The 24,278-nt window shown below is 38.5% G+C and overlaps 1 protein-coding gene across 1 annotated transcript; it reads left to right on the top strand.

Moving 5' to 3' along the window:
* Positions 1-363: 363 nt before the first annotated feature.
* On the top strand, positions 364-23,430 carry OPRK1 (opioid receptor kappa 1). Its single transcript, XM_033512260.1, has 4 exons — positions 364-748; positions 1,228-1,554; positions 14,757-15,109; positions 19,713-23,430. The coding sequence occupies exons 2-4, from the start codon at positions 1,295-1,297 to the stop codon at positions 20,243-20,245; spliced, it is 1,146 nt and encodes a 381-aa protein (XP_033368151.1). The 5' UTR covers positions 364-748; positions 1,228-1,294; the 3' UTR covers positions 20,246-23,430.
* Positions 23,431-24,278: the final 848 nt, after the last annotated feature.

The following is a 24,278-nucleotide window of genomic DNA, read 5'->3' as shown; positions in this document are numbered from 1 at the left end:
GGGCTTCTCACATGGTGTGGGACAGCTTGAAAAAAATGTATAGAAATTAAGGTGCCCCCCTTTTCTTTAGTAGCCAGCTTCTGACTTTGGAGTTGCGGGTGTAAAGGAACAGGGACACAATGAGTTTTGGACACACAGTTGTGGAGTTGAGACATAAAGAGCTGATGGACCAGGCAAGGCATCTAAACCTAAAATTCCCCTTTTATTCAGTGTCTAATAGTTTGAAATCCTGTGGGATTCAATAAGGTAAAGAGGATTATTTCTTGAGGCCTGGGAGTGCAGGGGAATTGAGGAAAGACAACTTGGAAAAGTGTATGATAATAAGCATTCATTCATAACAGAACTTATTTCTTGCTTTTCTTTTAATTTATCCGCATCTCAGTGTTTAGGAAGAAGTCATGTGAGCTTCCGAGCTGCGGGGACAGAGACAGTGGAGAACGTGTGCATCAGTGCAGAGTGCTGCTGGAGCCCTGGCAGAGCGGGAGGGAGGCAGAGGGAGCCTGAGAGAGAAAAGGCGAAGTGGTGGGAGCTGGAACAGCAGCAACTGCTGCTGCTGCTGCACGGAGCAGCTCATGCCTGGGAACCGGCTCTGCTGCCAGCACGCCTCTCTGAGGGCGCAGGTGCCTCACATTCAAAAGTCCTAGGTGGTCAGTGGCACTTCCAGGAGCCAAGCACAGCGGCTTTATTATTTTCTTTTCCTGCAAAGAGCACCTGTTTGAGGACTCCGCTTCTTTTCCTGGACTGAAAGGTATTTTTTGTCATTAATGTGTCTTTTCCATGAGATCAGGAAAAAATAACTCAGGGTAGGATGCTAAAGCAGGTGTGCAGAGAGGTGGTGGATTTCTCTGTCTCCTTTCCCTTTATAGCAGAGCTCAGGCAATGAGGAGCCCCTGTTAGGATAGAGTTTGACTTAAAATATGAAAGATGGGAAAAGACAGGGTTAAAGTGTGGGGGTGGATCTGAGCTGTTCCCATCTGGCTTGCTTCACTGTGCAGCCTTTGAAAGTGGAGGAAAACTTTCCTTGTGCACTTGGAGAAGCAAAATTACATAGCAAGATGTAAAACTTGCAATCATTTTATATGAATGTGATTTGCTTAAATCTCTGCTTGGCAAATTACTGTTCCCATCACAGCAGAGCTCCCCTTAACACATACAAGTTTCAGAGGTCTTAATGTTCCGTGGCAGTGAAAATACTTCTGTTTCTTTCTCTCTCTTCCCTCTTTCCAGCTTACTTGCCTCCTGCTGGGTGCACTTTCCTCCTGGTTTCCCTCCTGCCTGTGGGGACTGTACCCCTATGGATGCCCCCATACAGATTTTCCGTGAGGAGCCAGACTCCACCTGCTCCCCAGGGCCCTGCCGACCTGCCAGCACCAGCAGCAGCTGGCTCCCGGGCTGGGCAGACTATGACAGCAATGCCACTGGGGCATTTGGGGACGGCCAGCACAACAGCACCAGCATCTCCCCTGCCATTCCCATCATCATCACTGCTGTCTACTCGGTGGTCTTCGTCGTGGGCTTGGTGGGAAACTCCCTGGTCATGTTTGTCATCGTAAGGTAAGAGGTTTTGGGGACTGGTTGGAAGAGGTGCAAAACACTGTCCCCAAGTTTGGCAGGGTGGGGGAGTGGGTGGATTATGGAAGCTCCACCACGAGGAACTGGAAAAAAGCAACTGAAATGACCCAAATCTTGTCAGTCACAGTGGTTTGCCTGGACTTGTGTTAGACACAGAAGGGACAAGCTGGTTAAATGTGATAAATCCTGCAGCCTGAGGGAAAGCACTTTGTGCCTGGAGCTGTGTTCATTGGCTGCCCTCTAGGGATGAGACGCTGCTGGCATCCGAGGGAAAAAGGCTGGAGTGAAAGAAGGAAACTTCTACAAGGCAGCTTTTATTTCCGCTGTGAGGAGACCCTGAGGGACAGCTTATGTGTCATGTGGACACTGATACATTAGGTGCTTGGGCACCTAATGTTTTGTTTAACAAGGAGGGAAAGCCAGGAAATGATAAAGATAGGAGGAATGGCTTAATATAAAGCAAGGGATGTTTTTTCTCTGCTCAGCAGAGTTTAACCCCAGTTGTTAGAAGAAAGCAGAGAAGGTGCTGAAATATCTTTTCCATTGCTTTTCAGGAAAGAGGAGAAAGCTCTGTGTGTGTTAGTGAAGGTTTCAAACTAAACCACTTAGTGAAATGCATTTATGCACTTACGCTTGCATTCACTCTTGTGTATTGGTGTATATTTTAGCCTGCACTGTGCTTCCTCTCCCTTTTTATCCTTTTTATTTGCAATCTATAGGCATGCTTGGACAGTGCTGTTCAGCAGTGTGATAATCATGCAACTTTTTGGAGTCTTTGCATAGCCTGTTTGAATTCTGATAAAGTTTCTGGGAAAAAGAATCCCAGAACTGTGGAATGTTGATTTCTCCAATGAAATCAGTTTGTACATGGAAAAATGGAGGTGTTGGAAGGGATTCTCTTTTGTAAAGCATGCATGATAAGGGTCAAGCAATTGCAGAATGATGAAGTAACTGTCAGACTTAATGTAAGAGGAAGTTATGAGAACCTCTGAAGTTGTTGATAAGGTACTTCCAAAAGACGAGTTATGATCAGGTGAATACTCTTGAATAATGAGAATAAAATTTCATTTACTAGTCAATGCAATAAAGAACTGTCTGTCACTAGTTTAAAAGTGTGGTTGGCTCTAGTTTGTGATATTGTGATTTTTATATCCCTGCATGCCCTTTTGTCCTTCTTTCAGTGTAGAGATTTAATTTCCTTTTGTATTTCTCCTTTAAGAAAAGAGACTCCATACTTGACAGTCACACAGTTGCAAAGGCAGAGATTTTCTAAGGCATCATCAGTCAGTAACAAAGATAGCTGATTAACTGGCCTGGGCAGCAGAAGGAAATCCAAACTTAGACCTAGAAGTTGGCATATATATGCACTGGTGCATATATATTTGCTTTTTTCTCTCCTTCTGCTACCCTCCTAAGACTATTTTTGTGAGTCTCTATATAGCTATTGCTCACTTTCCTTCTAGTTCCTGCATTAGCCTTTCTTTGAATTTTCTCTTGGCCCATCTCTTGATTCCATGATAAAAAATAAATATTACAAAACACCTGTTTTTTTTTTTACTTTTTATTTTCTTTTTGTTATCATTCTCTTCTAGCTTTTCTGTGTGGCAAATGCCTTAAACACTGATAGAATCATTAGCTGAAGTGCAGGCATACACAAGCCAACAGTTTTAAACATTTCTTATAGCCTTGAAATATTTCAAATGTTCATGAAAAAGGTTTATTTTCTTCATTTTTGTCCAAACCTCTCATCTCCCTCCATTTTTTTCCTCACATATACTCTCTGCATGTCTCAGGATGGATTATAATGACCCATGAGCAATGCATTGCAGTGATGTCCTTTTGTGAGGAAGGAAAAGGTCTATGGGAAGTTTGTGAGAGAAGATGGTAAGGGAGAGTCAGATCCAGTCCCCCATCCATCCCAAAACACCTCCCCCTCCAGCTGCCACAACTCTAAAGTTGAATGGGGATATACATCTGTATATATATATATATATATATATATATATATATATATATTTACCTTCCAGCTGAGTACAGGCTTTGTCTGAGGCCCTTTGCAGTCATTTCTCAACTCTGAACTCCAGATCTGCTCTCCTCCTCCTGTCCTTCTGTGCAGGCAGGCGGGCGGGCAAGCAAGCATGACTCTTCTCCCTTCATTAAATGAAATATAATAAATGTAATAAAACAAATATTGTCTAATAGTGTTAGAATAGTTAATTTGGAATTACTACAATAATAAGATAGCCCAACTGCCTGACACTCCACATCTGACACTGGGTCACTTTTTGGGTAATTAAAAAAAGACCCCGGTGTTCTGAGACTTTCAGTCAAAGTGTTGAAGTGTCAGTGCTGTGGTAGATTTAGGAGACTCCAGAATTTTGACATGCCCCAGAAACAGGCTCAAATTCATTCACAGCCATAGCCTGCGGCATAGGCAGGCCTTGGCCAATTCCTTGGTTAAATACCACTACAGGACTGGATTTGCTACTTCTGCATAAGGGCTGCTAAAGAAGCTCATGGACACCAATGAGTCAGCATCTCAGCAGCTTGTGCTGGGTGAATGAAATCTCTTACAGGCCTGGTGGGGTGTTTTTCTGCTGAGAGGGAAAGCTCAGAGTTTACTCAGGGGAAAAAAATAACAGGAGAATGCCACTTCAATCACATGTATAAACTCCTGACAGAAAAGTAGCTGAGTTTGATACAGGTCCTGTGAGGAGAGGTTTGTGTTGAAATCTGATTGGGAATGGTCCTTAAACACAGTGTTGACAGCCTGACCTCTTAAGCCAGTTATCAGGAGACTTTGACTCTTCTCTTGGTTTTACTATCAGGCTTCTACACTTTTTCCTGTGCTGATGAGGTCACTTCATGGTTTCCTCACATGTAAAGTGGAGATACTGGCATTCACAGTCTTTAAAGACACAGCAACTGTTAGATTGAAAAGCCAAGGTCTTATCACTAAAGCTTGTAAGAGAGCAAGAGCAGGTGGATTGTAAGCACCCTGGGCTCCTCAGACACAGGTAGAGTGGTCACTTTTAATTAAATGCTCTGTGTTGAGTATACAATGGACTGGCACTCTGGTTCCTGCCTGTGGGAGTTGGCTCTCCCAGTGTGGGTGGCTTGCAGGAGCTGTCCCTGTGTTTGGCTCAGCTGTACAGCATGTGCACATCCCAAGGGGCTCTGCAGTCAGCTGGGTGGATGGACAGTCCCTGCTGAACCATGGCACATGGGATGTAATCCTGTTCTGTGGCAGCTGCCATTCCTGGGGAGAGAGTAAGAGAAAAAGAGGGCATCACATTGCCTCGTAGAGGTGGGAAATACAGGCACTGGGTGGGAAGCACAGTCCTCTCCTATGGAGGAGGAGGGGAAGCATGAAATGGGGTTACAGATACCGGGTAAAGTTATCTGACCTCACCTGAGGAAAGTCCTACAGCTGTGTGGTTCTTGGTATTACCAGAATCTACCCCAACCCCAAACCTTTCCTTTTGAGATCTGCTTTCCTTCTGAGGTCTCAGAAGATATTTCTGGAGGCAAAATAGTTGGCTGAAGGGGATAAAAAATTCTATTTGTCCTTGGAACAAAAAGGCTTTTTTCTCCTTTCCTCTTCTCTTGTGACTTTTTTTTCTTTAAAATTTAGTGCTGACTGTACGCAAAATGGTAGATTCTTGTGACAGTTTCACAGAACAAAATCTCCCAACTGAAGTTGCAGCTTTAACTATGAACTTGCACTTATCAAAACCAGAAACATACTCTGATAAAACTCTGGGAGATGCTCTCTCTTACCCTCTCCAAATGCTCTTTTTCTATGTATTTATCTTAACTTCATTGTTTCTGAAATAATTTACTGAAACCAGCTGATATCAACAGGATCTCAAAGAGCCAATCCTGTATTTCTTTTAAAATTATCTTCCATGCTTCCAGTGAACTGAATAATTTTCTACATTCAAGAATTTTTAAGAAGAGGTTGTGTTACAGATATGTAGATTGATTCCTAAGGGAAAAGAGAAACCTTATAATCCTCCACTTAGTCTAATGTGGAAGAAAACATTTTACCACTAATACATTTTTGTTCTTATATTCATTGAACTGAACAGCATCTTACATAACAGGAAGAGTGTATTAAGAAATGTCATATAAAACTGACTCCTTTTCAGATTGTTTTTAAAATTTCTTCATCGTTCATTCTAAACAAGAATGAAAATATTTTTTTTAAAAGTACACATCAATGAAATTGATCCAATACATTAGTTTAAATTAATAATAGATTTTGATACCATCAGAAGATCACTTCTTAAATTGTTTTAAATTTTTGTCCTAATTTTATTAAATTATATTTGGAAAGAATATTGTTCTGAAATGAAAATTTTAGCTCCAGAAGAGTCAGCCTAACTGAATTACCTGTTCCCTATTGCTGGCAGTTTGTATGATTTCATTCTTTTATGAAATCAAGGGTTTGACTGCTAAAGGCAAAGGGTGAACTGTACTATACTTTGTGAAGTTTAGGATTTTTAGCCTTTCCTTTGCTAATCAAAAATCTGACAGCTTGCTACTACCAGCAGAGAGGCATCAAATGGATTGATAGCAATTCATCACGGATTTCAAAGAGCATTTAGCCTTACCTCACTGAATGGAGGTAATTTTGATCAGTTCTGCAGCATTAGTTCAAATGTGACATAATTTCCATCGCAACTGTGAAGACTGATCATTACCAAAAGCTTTTACAGATGGCACGAAGAACAAGGCAACAGGAAACATGAAAGAGGACAGGCTTAGAAAAGACTATCAATAGTTTGACAACACAGACCATTTAAACAAAATGTTACTATTTCTAATACTTTTAAAACCCAGCAAGACAGTGACTAAGTGAGACCTAGGATTTATAAACTGACAAGAAACCAAACTCATGGTCATGCTGTGATGAGAAGAGCTGATACTGAAAATAGGCAGGGAGGGCAGAGGAAAGGCTTGAAAGGAATCTTTACTACAGACAGTATTAAAGAGAGGCTATAGCTTACAGTGAGCAATGTGTTTGGCTTCTGAAAAGTAATTTGGTATCCATCCAGACATTTCCGCTGGGCTAACAGCCAGGTAATCATTTAGTTCAGAGAACGGCATAACTGGAATCGGTGTCTGGAAGCAAGATGAATTACAGAGAACCTTTTTGAACTGGAAGAAAGTGAAAAATTAGAAGAACTTTCCAGTTTGGCTGCTGGCAAGGCTGAAAGTGTGAGATAACTTTCCTGTTGTCAGATGGGAGAGTGGTGGGTAGCTCATGATCCTGGATGAAGCAAAGGGAGGATGCACAGTGAGGAGATGGTGTTGGGGAGGGCAGACTGGCTAAGCCCTTCTGGTGAAGAGGATGAGATGAGGGAAGAGTGGGGACTTTTCATTTAGGTATTTTTCTGAAAGAGGGGTTTGAATTTGCTGAAAGGGTGTTGCAAAAGGAAATTCTTAACTGGGTGATTTGGATTCCTGGGACACATTAAGGAGAAAGGAAGATAATCTTCCCATCTTGCCCATTCTCACTGTCTAAACTGTGATTAACTTGTCCCTTTAAGTTAAATTCTCTGAACCAGATGGTTCCCAAGAGGAGTTTTGATTCCAGTTACATATTTCTTTCTGAAGAAAAAGCATCCAGCTACACTTAACTTCCAGAAAGCATACTTCAGATCTCCATTTTGGTCCTCCTGTCTCTAAATAACAGGTAATTCTCACAAACTGAGGAATCTGTGCTCTTCTCCTTAAGGAAGACTTTGTGCTTTGCTTATTGCTATCTTCTTCTGTGAATTTAGAGATATGAGGAAAAGGCAGTAGGAATATAATTTTGTCTACAGACAGACATGAGTGCATAAACTGGATTACTTGTGGGCAAAGGGGGTGTACAGATGCAACACAGATATTGGAAGAGGGATGTCTGATCATGCCGACATTCCACAAAATGTAAAAAAGATATGAATGAAGAATATGTAAAACTGCACAGCCCTTTAAAAAAAAGTACACAAAAATGAAATTGATTTAAGACATTGATTGAAGCTAATACTAGATTTTGATAACATCAAAATATTACTTGTTAATTTGCTTTAAATTGACGTGGTTCATTGGGAAGTTGTCATGCCAGGCTGTGAATTACATTTGAAATGTAAATTTCCAAAATTTCTCCCAAAGCCAGAAGGTTCAGCTCTCATTATTTCTAATACTTATGCAACTTAAAGTTAATTTTAGGCAGCTTGCTGTTTTCAGTTTTGAGACATTATTTTCAATGAAATCTCTGTGTTTTCTGCATGCATATGAGTATGAGAAGACAGTCTTCTTCATTGTATGTATTTCTGCAAATTCATGGTAAGAAAGTGAACAGAACATTTGTGTTTTCTTCATTTCTTATATCAATCCACCTTTGTAATGTGCAGCTGCTCATCTCTGCTCCAAAAGTCAGCAACACGTTAAGAGTGAATGTCTAGAGTTCCCAAATTTAGCTGTGCTCCATGTGTAAACAGAGGATTTTATATTTGCTAAATGCAAATATACCACTGCATTGTTGGTAGTCCAGCCACAGTGATTAATGTAGAGCAACTGGCAAAAGGCTCCTTGAGTAGTGACAGGTGAGACAGGTGAGAAGCTGCACGGATTAGTTCAGACAGTCTATTCATTGTCCATTTAGTGTTCACACTCAGAAAGGCTTTGTTTTACCATGCTGTGGGATGTTGGACTGCACCAGGACCTCCTGTTAGACTCACCTTTCAGAATGACTGGCTTGTTTAAGGGCACAGGAGAAGAATATTTTTACCATGGAAGCTACAAGCTGTGCTCTTCTGTTGATTGTGACTTAAAGTTTTCTGCATTCCACTTGTATCATCTCCTTTGGGAATGTGTGTGTTCAGCTGGTCTGTTCTGTGGGCTTCCCCGAGGCAGGTAAAACAGATAAATTGGAGGAGTCCAGAGAAAACCTCCCAGCTGCCTCCTAAGAGGGACTGATGACTCTTCCTGAGCTGGCTCACTACTGGTATGTGCATTTGCTGTCTTACCACATAATCCAACACCTGTTATAGAATGAAGTCCCTTCTCTCCCATTAAACTTTATTATGGGAGTGTTGATCAGAGATCTGAGTCCCCATACATCTGAATATGTAGTTGTCCTATAAAACACTCCCAGCTGTATCAGTTGTTATTCATCCCACTGACAAAATGGAGATCAGGTGCATTGTTTTGGGAAGAAGAGTGATACCCGTACCCCAAGACCCCCAAGTGAGTGGTTTCTGAGCTCTTTCCTTTCTTCTGTCCTGCCAAAACCTCTAGGGGAAGCAAATATTCAATAACAGTTGTCTGCTTCCAACAAGGAAAGAAATACCTTGAGAAATCTTTTCCTGGAGTTGTTACCCCTGCTTCCTTGAGCAATGAGATTTTTTTCTCCTTTCCAGGCAATCTCAGTCCTACTCAATTCCCTCTCCCATAAACCCATGGGAAGCACTTTGTCAGGGGAACTCATGTTCTTTATTAAAAAAAAGAAAAAAAAAAAAAAAAATAAATTCTTCCAGGAAAAAAGAATAACAGGAATAACAGGAAAAGTGGATGTTACCAGAGACAGAGATTCAATGTTCACTAAAGCAATGTTCTTGTGACAAGTAAAAAGGATTAGGATGGTCTGTGTAACACCCTGGGAACTCCCCATGGCATGACTGATCACTGGGAAACATCTGCAGCAGCATGAAGTTTTTCAAGAGATAGAATAAGTTGCTTGACAAGGTCAGTATTCATCTCTACTCTCTATTGAGAGCAAAAAAATCTGGTTCATAGTCTAAACTAATTGCCCAGGCTCTTTCATAATATTATTAGACATAATGGTTTTAGATAAAATACCAGTTTAGTGAAATTCTGCATTCTTGCTGATTCATTTTAAGCCACAGTGAATCACAGCACCTTGACCTCTGACCTCTCCTATCAAAGCCATGGAAGGAAAAATTTCACAGTACTTTTTTCTACCATTTTATAGTTTCTTCAAAGAGACGTTATTGAGCTCACATAAAAATATTAAAAGCCTTTATCATAGAAGGAGAAAATTTAATTCATTTTTGTTAAGTAGTGTGAATTTTCTTCCACATTGACCACGATATGTGCAGACTTGAACTAATTCAGAGCCTCGTTCTTTAGCTCAGGAAAAAAAGCTTCCACATCCAATCTAAATCCACAAGATCTTGTTCAGGCTCAGTTTATGGCTAGTGCAGAGAAGAAATGGTAGTGGAAAATTGTAAGGATTTTAACTGTATCTTTTGACATTCACATAAATTATGCTCTCTACGGGGGAGAATAAAAGACAAAATTATGCTTTTCTTTTTTGAGTTGTTTTAGAATTGGAATCCTTAGATGCTTATTAGTGAAGAGAATTCCACTTTACGATATAATTTTGTAGACAAGAATTTTTTGTCGTGTCCTAAAAGATTTGATGATTAAGACAGGCAACCATTAAATATGTGCAGTAACAATGTTTTCCTTTATTTCAAGTGTCACCTGAAGTTCTCTGCTGCTAAAATGTGGCAATTTAAAACATGATAATGTTTTAAATAACCCAATACAAACATGAAAACGGCATCATATTAATTTTTATATTCTTTAAATTATCTTAGACTTGATTTCATCTTGGCATAAGATTTTATAATGGATTACGAATATTCAAGAGAGAACTGAGCCATCCTTTCAACATGGTATAGGTTTGGAATAGCTCCTTCTGTCTTGTTTTCTTGGTTTTTTTCTTCTTATTCTGACAAGGTATTATAGTGAGTGTACTCAGAATACAGTCTTGAGATTTAGAGCTTTCCTGACTAAGCTTTTCAGCTGCTTGATCTCCATATACTTCATTCAGAGTAACCTAGCGGAACAGAGCCTGCATCCTGCTGATAGGTGTTTTTGCAATTTGCTTTAGATGTACTTAAGCTTTAATTTTCATTCACTTACCCAGGTATCTGTGAAAAAATCTGTGTTTGCTATTCCTCATTCTATTTTATGCTTTTGTACTTTCCCTCTGCAACTGGAGAATGCTGTAGTATATTTGTTAGTTTTGCTCCTTTCCCCATCCCTCATTTCACACTGCAGGGAACATTTCATTATTTCATCCTATTACAGTTACATGAAAAATTTGACCAGAGCCTCTTTCTCACCTTTTATCAGCTTTTCTGATGTAACAGTGTACTTTAGAATCACACTCCTCTCCTCTGCTTGAGATAATAACTTTAAGGGGCTCTTCTAGCAGATTTTTTTCTGAAGGCACACCAGATCCTTAGTAGCATGCTTCCCTCTTCTGTTACCACAATTTCATTGATAGCGTAGGCTGAAGGTGTGATTTCTTCTTATTTACTGTCTTAAAAGCTTGTCTTAAAAGCATGTTCTACTCCAGAGGGAAAAGAACAGTAATGATGAGTCGACTGAGAAACAGGGGAAAATTTCTAGGGGTCAGTCTCAAAAACTTTCCATTTTTGGAAAGCAAACGATGCCTAATAGTTTTGAGAATTTTGTTTTTGATATGCAATAACACACAATTTAAAACTTGTTCCTTTAAAAAATTTCATCATATACCCATCAAAAAAAAATTCCATATGAAAGTGTTGTGTTTCATCTTGACTATTTTTCTGCTGTTTTGATATATCTTCCAGTTTTTAGTCTACAGAGGCTTGAGGCCTGCTTATAACTTTACAAACAGTCTTGAGATCCACTAGCTTAAGTGATCTGAGTTTTTTTATACTGCTTGAAATTAGATTCTAGCACCTGGTTTAAAAGAGGGACTTCCTATTCTTATAGGAATATAATCTTCCTATTCTTCTATTGTATTAGAAATGTTGCCATTCTCTTAAGAAGTCCCAGTATTTAACAAATCATTTTTTAGACATGGGGTTTCCCATGAGCAATTTATACAGCCATGGTTTATAAAATTATAATAATCATGGAAACTTGTACCTCAGGCACTAAGAAAATGTCTTTGTTACTGTGCCACCTATGTTGCACTTATGTCCAGGTTTACCCTCTCTGTTCTGCTAAACCAATTGATGCAGATAGAAATATTTTTAACTTCAATGAATTCAGATATTTGATCAAGAATTTGAATTTTGCAAAGGAAGACAGGATTCCCTTAATACAATCACTGTTTTGACCTTGTTCAAGTGGATGGAGAGTAGGGTGAGAAAAGCCCAGACCACAAGAAAATATTTCCTTCTATGTTTTGGTGCAGTAGAATGAGTTGTAGGAAAGCAGTCAAATTCCTCATCTTGTGGACTTTATCAGGGTCTGCTTGAAAGGGTCAGACAGCAACAGCAGCCACTCCATTACTTTATTTGGACTTTTGACTAAATCTGCAAGCATATATCTTCAAAGGCATGTAGACATTTAATAATTTTCAAGTATTTAATTAAAAACATTCAAAGGAGTTTGCATGATTAAGTCCAGATTCTCAAGGGCATTTCTGAATTTTAGAAACTTCTAAATGAATGTATGACTTTATCTATACTGCCTAATAACTTTAAAGGCCAGTATCTCATTTATACAGGCCAATATTTCCAGGGAAAAATAATCAAACTCTTTACTAGCCCTATTTTACAGCACTTTTCTATTCTTCCACTAGAAGAATAGGGAGGAGAAAAAGAGAAAGGGGTACTGGGAAAATATGGCATATAGAGCTGTAATGACACACACATCAAAGAATTAAATTAAGCTTGCAACGAATGGGAAATGTGAGATATAAAGACTTTCAGATATTAGCTTTTTCAAGGTTAATAAAATCTTCTTAGATATTTTCTCCCAGTTTTCTGATTTTCTTAAAGGAAAAAAGGAAAAAAGGTCAAGCTAATTCTTCTGTATTTTGAAAGCAAACTTTCCCTATCCAAACCCTTGATGAAGTTTGTAAAGATCTACAGAAATAATGATTCAGGAGAATGATTACTTGTGTCACCTCTGCATATCAAAGGTCATTGCATTTCTTCTGAATGTTCCTATGTTGAGTCTAGTAACTTGTATTAGACTGACTCAAACCCTTTGTAAAGCAGCAGACCTTGATTTGCAGGCATCAGTGGATGGAAAAATTACCCCTTTCTTTTTCCTCATAATAATCACCTTAGCTGTTAGGAAACAGCTGACATTGTTTCTATGTTGAATTTGTCTCTCTTAAGGGTTTTACATTTTTTTTCTTGTCATGCTTTTCTGTGTAGTCTGAAAGGAGTCTTCAGTACCTGCTATTTTCTCCCTGTGAAGGTCTTCAGACACTGTAATCAAGTCACCTCTTGGTGCTCTTTTTGATAAACTAAATGTGCTCAGCTCTTTAAATTTGTCAAAGAATTTTCTCCAGTCCCTTCACTTATTTTTAGTGCTTTTTATGCAGCCATTCCAACTTTCTACAGTCTTGTTTTTTGCAATATGAACAAGACAGCAATTCCAAATATCATCAGCGATGTCTATAGAAGTAAAATTGTCCTTCTACTGTTCTATTTCATTTAATGGAAATGAGTCCATTTTAGCAGAGAGTTTTGAGTGTTTAGTGAACTTCTATTTGGTCTTATAACTGTGATACACTTGAAGACAGTATTTTTTATTTTCTTTTTGTTTAACCAGGAGGGAAGCTTTTTGTCTGTTAATATGTCCTATATTTGATTTTTTTTCTAGCTGTAAGGACTCATGTTTGTGTTTGAACAGTGCCATAAGAGCTATAACATGACCTAGAGGACAGAATGCCTCCTCTCCTGGAGGTTCTGTTGAGGAGATTTATCTAGTGGAGGGCAGAAGCCCATCTCTGACTGATAGGTTGGTATGTGGGCGAGAAGGATGTATTCTCTCTTCCCTTGCAGTTTTCTCCCCTTTGCTTCAAACCACCATTTGGCATTATTTCCTTGATAAGTCTTAATGAGAGTGTTAGAAAAAAAATTTCTATTTTTAACATTTCATATTGGTCATAAAATGAAATTCCTGCCCACATTTTATTTAACAGCTAATTTACATTTTGGGCACAATTTGACAGCACTGCTCAATTTCTCTTTAAAATAATTTTTATTCTACACATCAAACTTTTAAAGGCAAGTAGACACATTGTCCTATGTGTTCATTGACTAAAGTGGTTGAATCTTTTATTTTCACTGTAAATTATTAGCTACATACAGCAAAATGTAGCTATATGTGTTTCTATGTGTGTTACGTGTGCATATTCTAGTTTGGACACACATTCATAATATGGGACTGAAGCAGGTTTGAGAAAGAAAATCTCATTAAATCCAATGATAAATTTACAGCAATGAGCAAACACAAGTATTGAGGACAAGCATTTCAGAAGGGAGTGATAGGTAGATTTTAGCAGGCTCTCTGTGATCCTTTGTGTACATCGCAGGGAGGGAAGCAGTCCTCCACAGGCTGTCTCCAAGACTGCTGTTGGGGCTGAACAAAGCAGGGTCTCATCTCAAAAAACAGATCCTATTTTTCTGTGTAGGCTGAGGTTCCTACCAGCTGGACAAAACAAGGGCTAACTTTTGAAGAAATTGAAGAATGCAGAAAAAAAACCTGCTATGACAGTTTTTTCCCCACTGTGGTATCCTACTTAAACAACAGTGACCTTTTACATTGCTAGTCATAAAAGAGAGGACTGGGAAAAGCTGATGATAAGAAAGGAGAAGAAATTGGCAAGGAAGGAACAAGGAAGGTAAATGACTAATACTGTATCAGCTGGCACTGTAGCGAATTCAGGGAAGACAAACTATCATATAAGAAGCAATCTGGCCCAGAAGACACAGCAATTAACTTGTTTTATTACTGGAGAATGGGATAACAGTTTCTTCCACAAACCAAACCCAGAAATCTCACAATCACTGACAGATAGCTATAAGAAAAGGAAGCAAAAAACATTTTGATCTCCTCAAAATTTAACAGTGATATTTTCTTGTAGAGGGATTTGAGAAAATAGAATTGAAATTTGTCTGATTAGATTAAATGTATTCATATACCTGGTTTGCCTATGGTAAATAGCTCTAGCTGCCAATGTAAGTGCTGAGAGATTTAATAGAGTGTGTTCACTTTTATTCCAAGGGTCTTGCATTTGTGTGCATTTCTATCACAGATGAGAAAAGATGTAAAAAACCCCAGCTATGGCAAAACCTGACTGACAAACTGTTACATATCTGAATGGACATAATCATACCTAGTAAAGCCCTACTTTTTTTGTTCTGCAGGTACACAAAGATGAAGACAGCGACCAACATCTACATCTTCAACCTGGCTATGGCAGATGCACTTGTTACCACCACCATGCCTTTCCAAAGCACCGAGTACCTGATGAACTCCTGGCCCTTTGGTGATGTGCTGTGTAAAATAGTGATTTCTATTGACTATTATAACATGTTTACCAGCATTTTCACACTCACCATGATGAGTGTTGATCGGTACATTGCTGTCTGTCACCCTGTGAAGGCTCTGGACTTTCGTACACCTCTCAAAGCGAAGATAATCAACATCTGTATCTGGCTGCTGTCCTCATCTGTTGGTATATCGGCAATAGTTCTTGGAGGCACCAAAGTAAGGGAAGGTGAGTGTGAGCATTCATAATTCTGTCTTTTTATTTCTCAGCTGACAATAAATTGTAGGTTCAAATATTGATCAAACCTAATTTGTTCCTTCTTCAAAAGTACATCTAAATTCCCGACATTTTGAAATATATAGTGAAACATCACAGTAAAACATATAAATCATTTAAGCTCAGATGCCCATGCCAAGTTAAAGAACAAAATGCACCTTGGAGCACTGCCTGTGCTAGAATGAGTTCATCAAAAACTACGGACAGACGGGAAAAAATAATCAGGAGTTTAATCACAGTGGGCAAACCCACGATCAGTTTAGGTTGAAAATTGAAATGTGACTTTAAGGTTCTTTTTGTTTTTAAGGTGTTTTGAGAGTAGTTCCAATGAAGTCCCAAGAGCAGAAACTAGAATTCTTGCGAGTTCATTATCACCAGCTGTTTCACAGAACTTGAAGGCATGGTGAAGAAAGAAAAAGTCAGTAGCTGGAGAGAGAAGATTAAGATAAATAATGTATGACAATATCTCAAGATCATTTTTAAAAAGGATAGGAATTTATACGGAAACCTGGAAAAGCTGAGAATAAGGACTGTGACAGGAAATGGAAATTCAGGCCATGGCAGGGAAACAGCTACAAGAACACAAAGTCAGTGAAAACTCTGTGCAGATCATGTGCAGGTTTTTCTTGAAATTTCTGTTCCATGAAGAACTGTGGATTTAGCCACTATAGTTCCTAACTCATTACCCTGCTATGGGATTAATCTGATTTCAAGATCTTCCTTGAAAAGAAAGGGGGGGAAGCATTTTCACGCACATGTGCTTCAGACCCACTGGTGTGAGTGCAGTGCAGGGGCATCTCAGTGTCTTCAAAGGGCTGGAGACTTCTAATGGTGTCCTGGGGTTGGGGTCTTCCCATTGCTGGATGGCTGGATAAAATACATGGCATTTATGTGGTAGGAGTCTTCTTTGAGATGTAAACAACCTTTTGAAAAAATATTCATAATTTCCTGCACTATCAACCTTTTTTATTTAGATCAGTTTCACTCCTCTCGAGACAAATGTTTACCTAAGGACACTGTTTCATCTGGCAGAGACAATAAATGCTGTCTGTTAAGCTGTTTGACATAGATCAGTGTGAAAAATCATTTCAGTAACAGCTGCTTAAGGGCTAATAGATTTGGCTGAAGATATATAGATTTTTTTTTTCTTGCTGTTAGTCTTCTGTTATGTAGGTGACAGAAAAGTCCTCTGGAAGCTCTTCTTTCAGTGCTTTGGGGGATCACGTGTCCTGGTCTGCAGTGCTGTAACTCTTCTCCCCAGTAAAGTTTTGACAGGCTCTGTAAAACAAGGTCTAGCTGGGGAAACATTAACTTCAGGCATGTTTGGGAAGGATGTCTTGCTACGTACGAGATCTTGAAGGCCATGGGACATTGGCTCAGACAGGTGTTTTGCTGGAGCATGCTCAGCTAACAGAATATTCCTGTCATTCAATGCCAGCAGAATGTTTAGATCAAGGGGGTCCTCTGAGGCCAGCAATGATTAAATGCCTTTTCCATGCCATGTAGAAGGCAGGCCTTTTTTTTAGCTTATGAAACAGAGACTGGTAATACAGAAGACAGCTGGGCTAAATGATGTTGGAAATATTGGCAACTGCTTGTCAGCTGCTACTGTTCCTCCCTGCTTGTCTGATCTAAGGTCTCTCTTGGGCATTTAGTGTCAATTACCTTGTCTGGTGTGCTCATGAATTGTGCTGATAAATGCTGAAGTGGAAAGGCGAGGATGCTCCCTTTGCCTGACAGCTGGAGCTCAGGCCTGAAACTTTATGTAATGTTGGTTAAAACAGTTGTTGTTTATATGCTTCAGGGCCTCTTTCAGATTCACATTTAAGCAACAACTGAACAGCAAATGGAAAGTGATTATACTTGAGATTATATATATATACAGACCCTACTCTGTTAATCCATTTTGTTATCACAGTTCAGAATTGCTCCCAGGTGTGTCCTTTTAGATACATTTTTCCTGCAAAATGAATTTTACATCTGTGTGAATTTTCCTGCTCTGGCCTTAATGGAGCTTTTTTTGCTGAGAAATTGTTCAACTATCAAAAAAAATAAAGGCATAAAATTAAATATTCATATAGTAAGGATATGAAGGGTATAAAAGTGACACAATCAATATGATATATCTAATATGTATGTTTCCTAGATCAAGATTAAAATTAATCTTAAATGGTAGTTTATCAAGCACATTATAAAATATATTTATACTGAATACCATATAGAATTCAGGATTTTTCCTTAAATATATCAAATTAATTCAGAATATTTGGCTTTCAAAGTGGAAAATGTCAGTATGAAATCTGAAGTTTATGACACTATTTATAGTTCTGCAACTTTTCAGGCAGTAAAAATAAAATATAAATTAGGTTTTATTATGTTCTATTTCCAAAGTTCCAAAAAATTAATATGGTATTGTTATCATGATCAGAATTTCTATTAACTGTTTCCTACTTGTAAACTGGGAAGCTGTAAATGGATTCTATAAAGTACTATATAAATATTATACTATATATAAATATATATATAATATATATACTATATATAAAGCATTACATATATCAAGTGCAACACATGAATATTAATGAATTTAGAATAAGATTTTTCCATAGAAAGCAAACCGCAGTGAGATGTAAGATGATAATTAAGTTTGTATTTGATAATTTGGCATTCTAAAATAACGTTGCCAACCGCAAATTATAGCAAGATGTAGTAAGGATGACGTAATAATTTTGATAAACATGTGAAATTATGCCAGTAGATCTGAAGAGGCCATTTCTTCTGGGAGTGAGATTCAGAGAGTAGCTGGATGTGGTCTGGGGCAGCCATCCCTGATCACACCTCATTTTCATCCCACACATCTGGAGGCAGGTTTGCTAATTTAGATAATACAGCTGCATCCTGATTTTATGTCTGCTGCTAAGTCATGATCTGCTGCAACTAACAATTGACAGAAAAACTACTTTGAAGATGATTGTTGGCATTTCTAGAATAGAATTAAGTAAAAGCAATAATGCTTATGAAAACCTACATCACAAAGGATTTAGATAAGTTCACAGAGGGTCAAGTCATACTTGTGCTGTCATCTGAGTATCCTTCATCTGCCTTGAAAAATGTCTTTTTCACTTTCAGCTTGCAGAATCATACATATTATTTAAAATAAAACCTCAAAATATTTAGCTTTTTGAGCTGTAAATGGTTACTATTAAAATGTTTCTGTATTCAATATTGTCCAGTTACAGCTTTCTGGTATCAAATCATGGAAATGTGAGTATGGCACTATAATGATAACTTCCTCCCATGAGTGTTTTTCAAAACAAATTCTCTGCAATGTTTTCTTGATTTGGAAAGCATTTTTATAGCAGGGAAATTTGGCCTGACTTTTTTTCTGACGTGTCCTAATGGAGACAGATGTGCAAAAGTGATGTGCAGGAGTATACTGAATCATTCCACTCTTAGATCTGAATCAATGAAAAACAATACATAATAATTTGTAGATGAATGACAAACTCAGTAGGGAAAATGATAAAAAGTACAAAGAACTTTACAGGATAAAATCTAAGCTACAATTCAGAGTGAAAAATTCCTGTCTTACCCTGACTTATCTCCAGAAGAGTTGAACTACTGACAGTAGTTGTAAATTTGCCCCTTCTTTTGCCTTTTCATTTATCTTGTTATTTCTGTTTCCATATGTTTTATAGTCTGGAAGGCTCTGATGAGATCAGCAAATGAAACCTCAAATATTTCATTCCTTAGCTGCCTCCTGTCAGATGAAATATTTCTGTTAAATACATTCAGGGGACAACCTGAGGCTCTGAATCCTGGCATGGGCAATGGGAAAGGGAGTGAGCTGATCTCTGTGGCCCAGATCCTGTAGTCTCTGCACAGGCTGCATTTTCAGTGGCACAATCTGCAAAAAGAGTAGCTTCTATTTCACTATTTCACTCCATGCACACATGTACTTCATTTGCTTCTGTTTAACAGAAAAGATGATGTTTCCAGGGGTTTTTCTGAATGTAAGCATTTGTGTGTACTCTATTTGTGCTGAAAAAGGCCCGTGGGAAAAGGTTATTGCACAATTATCATATATTGGCAAAATTTTATTACTATCAAAACCTCCTTCAGCTTCTACCATTCATGTTATCAAAATTTTTTTTCCACCCACAGATGAAAACATATGCAGTTTGATGATAATGATGATATTTCTACTTCACTGAACATGGTACTCAGTCTTGTTTTAAATCTCAGAGAGATTCAAATAGAAACGACTTTACAGATTTTGTTTTTGTGCTCTGCTTTTTTAGGTCCTCCCATGGGAAAGAAATTTCATACAATATTTTTCATTTATAAAAGCTCAAAACTCAGTAATTTCTAGAGACAGCTGCACAAAACCAGTTTCAATGGTAACTGAAAGCTTCCTTGGAGTGATTTAATGATAACTCCATTTATTAATATCGCAGTACATGCTAATCACTTTTCCTAGGTTATGCTATGATAATGACATTGTTTAGAATATCTAATAACAAGGCAATTTTCTTCTTGCTTCCTTCATTTTTAGATACCGCTAGCACTGAATGCTCCTTGCAGTTTCCAGACAGAGATTATGTGTGGTGGGACATCTTCATGAAAATCTGTGTCTTTGTCTTTGCATTTGTTATTCCAGTCCTCATTATAATTGTTTGCTATACCCTGATGATTCTACGCCTGAAAAGCGTGCGGCTTCTCTCCGGGTCTCGAGAAAAAGATCGAAACCTGCGTCGCATCACCAGGCTGGTTCTTGTGGTTGTGGCAGTTTTTATTATCTGCTGGACTCCTATTCACATCTTTGTGCTGGTGGAGGCCTTGGGGGACGTGTCCCACAGTACTGCTGCCATATCCAGCTACTACTTCTGCATCGCTTTGGGTTACACCAACAGCAGCCTCAACCCAATCCTTTATGCGTTTTTGGATGAAAACTTCAAGAGATGCTTCAAGGACTTCTGCTTCCCCCTCAAGATGAGGATGGACAGGCAGAGCACCAGCAGAGTCAGAAACACTGTGCAAGACCCAGCTTACATGAGGGAAGCAGGTGGGGCAAACAAACCTGTATGACTAGTCGTGGAAATGTCATCTTACTGTCCTCAGGAGAGAGAGGAGTCCAACGACCTAGGACTGACGCAGATTACCACTGCAGTTTGAAATCGACTCACCCAGACAGACATTTCTGGAATATTTCAGAAATCCCAGCAGTTTCAGCTAAAGCAAGTTTATTATTGATAAACAAGAACCGCCTGAAAATGAGCTCAGATGAAAAGGACCTGGATGATGGCCAGGTTTTGGCACAGTATCTGTTGTACTCGAGCCAGCACTAAAACACGCTTTTGCAGAGTGAAGAGATAGTGTTGCACCAGGTGATTCTGGATAACAGTAGTTCTGGCTCTTCTCTTTACAATATGTAACATTGTAATAAGCGACATTTGGTCCTAAAAGAACTATACCAGAAGCTTCTGCCCCAGCAGTGATTGCTTCTAAAGTAGGAAGTTTGACAACCTCATCCTCTTTAACAGTGTTAGGTTTCTGTGAACAATGCCAGAACTATAATCAATATTGTCCTCAATTAATATATTCTGTAACCTTTGTTTGTGCTGTGAAAATCCAACTTAAGCATGATCTACCTACACACCAAAGTGATTTTATTGTGTCTGTGTATGATAAAGCCTTTTGGCATTCAAAAATATTGGAATTTAAGGAAAATTGTTATCACATGTTTGATCACCTGTGTGTAATGTTTTGTATGTGTGATTTTCCAAGGTGGTTGTTTCTTTATTGAGTCTGAATAATATAATATGCATTTTCAGAGTGTATATTGAACAAGAGGCTAGAAAACTTCAAATGCTTCATCAAAATTGATGAAAAGCTGTGTTACATTCATTCCATGGAGGAAACACTCTCATGTTTAACTTGTTTTCCTGGACAATATGTAAGAAGGCTGAAATAAATATTTGACAAATTAGAAACAAGTGAAGTAGCACATGAACTAACTGGATTGATACAAAGGAAATTAAATATTACTGGATGATTTAATGGCATTTGATGGAAAAAGTTTCTGGTTTATTGATGCTGATATGTTTTCTTTGATACAGTCCATTAATTCAGTAATTTTCTCTGTTTTCCTGTGAAGATGGAGGTGTCAAGGCACAGCTAAATAACTTACTAGCTTGCTGAAGATAAGTTTATGGTTAAACTGAGCCTAACTTCCAGTCTGCAGACTTTTGTCTTCCTGAAGTTATATATTGCCACTCCCACTACTGCTGTTGAGGAAATTTGGAGGAATGCTCTCATTGCCATCACCCTGAACAGATACACAGATACAGATATATATCTTGTTAATTTTGTTCTTTTGAAAAATAAACTATAAGGTGGGTGCCTTCACTTCATGGCAAATTTTCTCAGAAACACAATCTGATTTGGTCCTAACAAACCAAAAATGCTTTATGCACACCAGCATAAATAAGGAGTTTGTTCTTGGACTAGCTGGCAGTCCAGTTCTGGAGGAAATGCTGAAGATATTCAGCCTTCTGCAGGACTTCCATATACTTTATTGTTAATACAGTCATATATATCAAATATTTTTGACACCAGGTTGATAAATGCTGTTATTGTTGAAATATTCAAGGTAACTCTTTCTGAACAAGTCTAGTGCTTTCTGATTTTTTTCTTCGTGAAGAATGAATAGCTGACCTCAGGATGCTTGCTTCACCTGAGAAAATGAATGATGTTCACACAATGTTGAGTGAGTCTCATCTCCTATTCTGTCATTCATTCATTTTTTTTAATATGCATCCACCTTTCTAAATTAAGTCCTGACCTTTAAATGGCCACAAAAAAAGAATGTTTAAGGCAAAAATTGAAAATCCAAGGTGTTTATCAAGTTAGGAGCAAGTGAAATGGGAAAGAACTAGAATCTAATGAACTATTTTCATTCAAAATAACCAGTGTTCTTGTTCATGACTTAAAATTTGCATATGTATGTCTGTGCTTGAATAGAGTTTTTGTTCTACACATTATGTGCAATGCTCTGCATTGTAATGAAAAATCACTGTTCTTAATTTGCAAAAAGGAGGCTTCTAATAATATTTTTTCAGGTTTATGTTTTTAAGAAGGAGATCATAATTTCTATCACAGTGGGAGGAAGGTATAACTTCCTAACAATTAAGCTTGCAAAATGTTGTAAGAATGTGTCCTAAAGGTTTATTTCTATCATGGATCATTAACAGCCAAATTAGTCTGAATGCAGTAGAAAGATGTCTCGGAAGTTTTCTTGTCAAATTGAGCAGCTTTTAAAGCTACACTTCACTGAACAACAGCAGAAAACTGGCCAAGGTATCTTTAGCACATGAGGAAGAGCATTAAAAATGATACTATGGTTTTGCTCACAGAATCTGACTCTAGATGACTGAATTCCCATTGCAAAGCACTTCACATTCTTTGTGACTCCAGGCCAATGACTTGCCTTGTCACTTGCGCTGGCTCCAGGAGGCAGCAAGAGGTGAAGGCAGGGTAGGAGCTGGCCCAGGAGTAGGTCTGGGTGGGGAATGGGGCAGCAGGGACAGCAGGGACAGGCTGTGCTGTCCCACGGGCCCTGGAGGAAGGAAACATGTGGCAGACACGCAGGCAGCCTGGGAATTAGTTGTACTTGCTGCAACCACTCTTACCTCCCTTTCTTTCTGGAGGTTCCAAAAATTCAATACTGCAAAAGCATGGTCATGGACCTGCTTGTGGGCCTAAACTCCAGTCAATCAACTAGTGTGCACAGTTAACATCTCACTTTCTGTGTTTTCTGCTTCTTTTAACTGAGAAATCTTTTATTTGGAAAATATACTTGGTGTTCTGGTTCAGGACAGAACAACAGATGGCAGAGAAATAATGCTCAGATGCTGAGAAACCCCAAGTTTTGTTAATGAGCAATACCTCAACATGCTGAGAAATTCAGAGGAAAACTGAAAATTACATTTTTTTCCTGTGAAAGGCAAATATGAGCCAGAATTCCTCTTGGTTCTGGTAAATTAATGAAGTCTTTGCAAAGAAGACAGGGAGATTGTGCTGGGATTTTTATTTTCCTTAATTGTTTATCAGTTCTTAATCAATCATTGTAAATATATGGCTGTTTTCTTCCCATTGAAGTTTTTTCTTCAGAAAAAATGTGGATTCAGCAAAAATTATTGAGTTTGTGATAACTTATGTAATCTGTCAAATAAAAAAAATTAATTGTGCCTGGATAATTTTTAACAGCATCTTACAGGTGTGCAATACAATATAGTGAGTACATCTATTCAATGCCAGAGTGATAGACTGAAAGATATTTCAATTTGATTGGATATCTGACTGAATCAAAGTATTTTGGCTTGGGTTTTTCTTTTTGTTGGACTGCATGTGGCTTGGGAACTGTTGCTGCATAGAGCCCTGACGTGCAAGGTGGAATGATGTCAGACTCAGAACACTTAGTTAAAAGTGTTTTGACATCCAACTGTGTGGCTAATGCAAGAGTGTGCAAGCATTGGGAGCTGCTTGCTGGAGGGAAGCAGCTGGGAGCAGGAACTGCTTCCCCTGCTGCTTTGGGACAGGTAAAACCTGTCACACACTGTGTAAGGACTGCTCAGCTTTAGGTTACACCACTGTGATTTAGCCACAGCTGGCAACAAAAAACAATGGAGTCACTTTCCCACTGTCTGTTCCCTCCCCTCCAAAAGACTTGTGGGTTGGATAAAAACAGTTTGATAATAGAAACAAAGTAATATATACTAATATTAATACTAATGCTAACACTATTAGTAATAAAAAGGAGACTGTCTGGCTCCTCTTGGCCAACTCCTCCCAGTTTACACACTGAGCATGAAACCCTGTGGCATGGGATATCTCTTTTGGCAAGATTGGGGCAGCTGTTCTGGCTGTGCTCTCTCGTCTCTTCTTGTGCCTGCTGGCAGAGCATGGGAAACTGGAAAGTCAGGGTAAGCCTTGCTTGGCCACAAATAAAACATCAGTATGTTATCAACATATTCTCTTACTAAATCCAAAACACAGCCCTGTACCTGCTGCTCGGAGGAAAACTAATGATAACCCAGCTGAAATCAGGACAATCATTTCT

This window comes from Parus major, chromosome 2 (assembly GCF_001522545.3).
Source record: "Parus major isolate Abel chromosome 2, Parus_major1.1, whole genome shotgun sequence".
NCBI classification, from domain to species: Eukaryota; Metazoa; Chordata; class Aves; order Passeriformes; family Paridae; genus Parus; species Parus major.
Note: the sequence above shows the minus strand (reverse complement) of the source record. Positions and strands in the feature narration are given on the sequence as shown.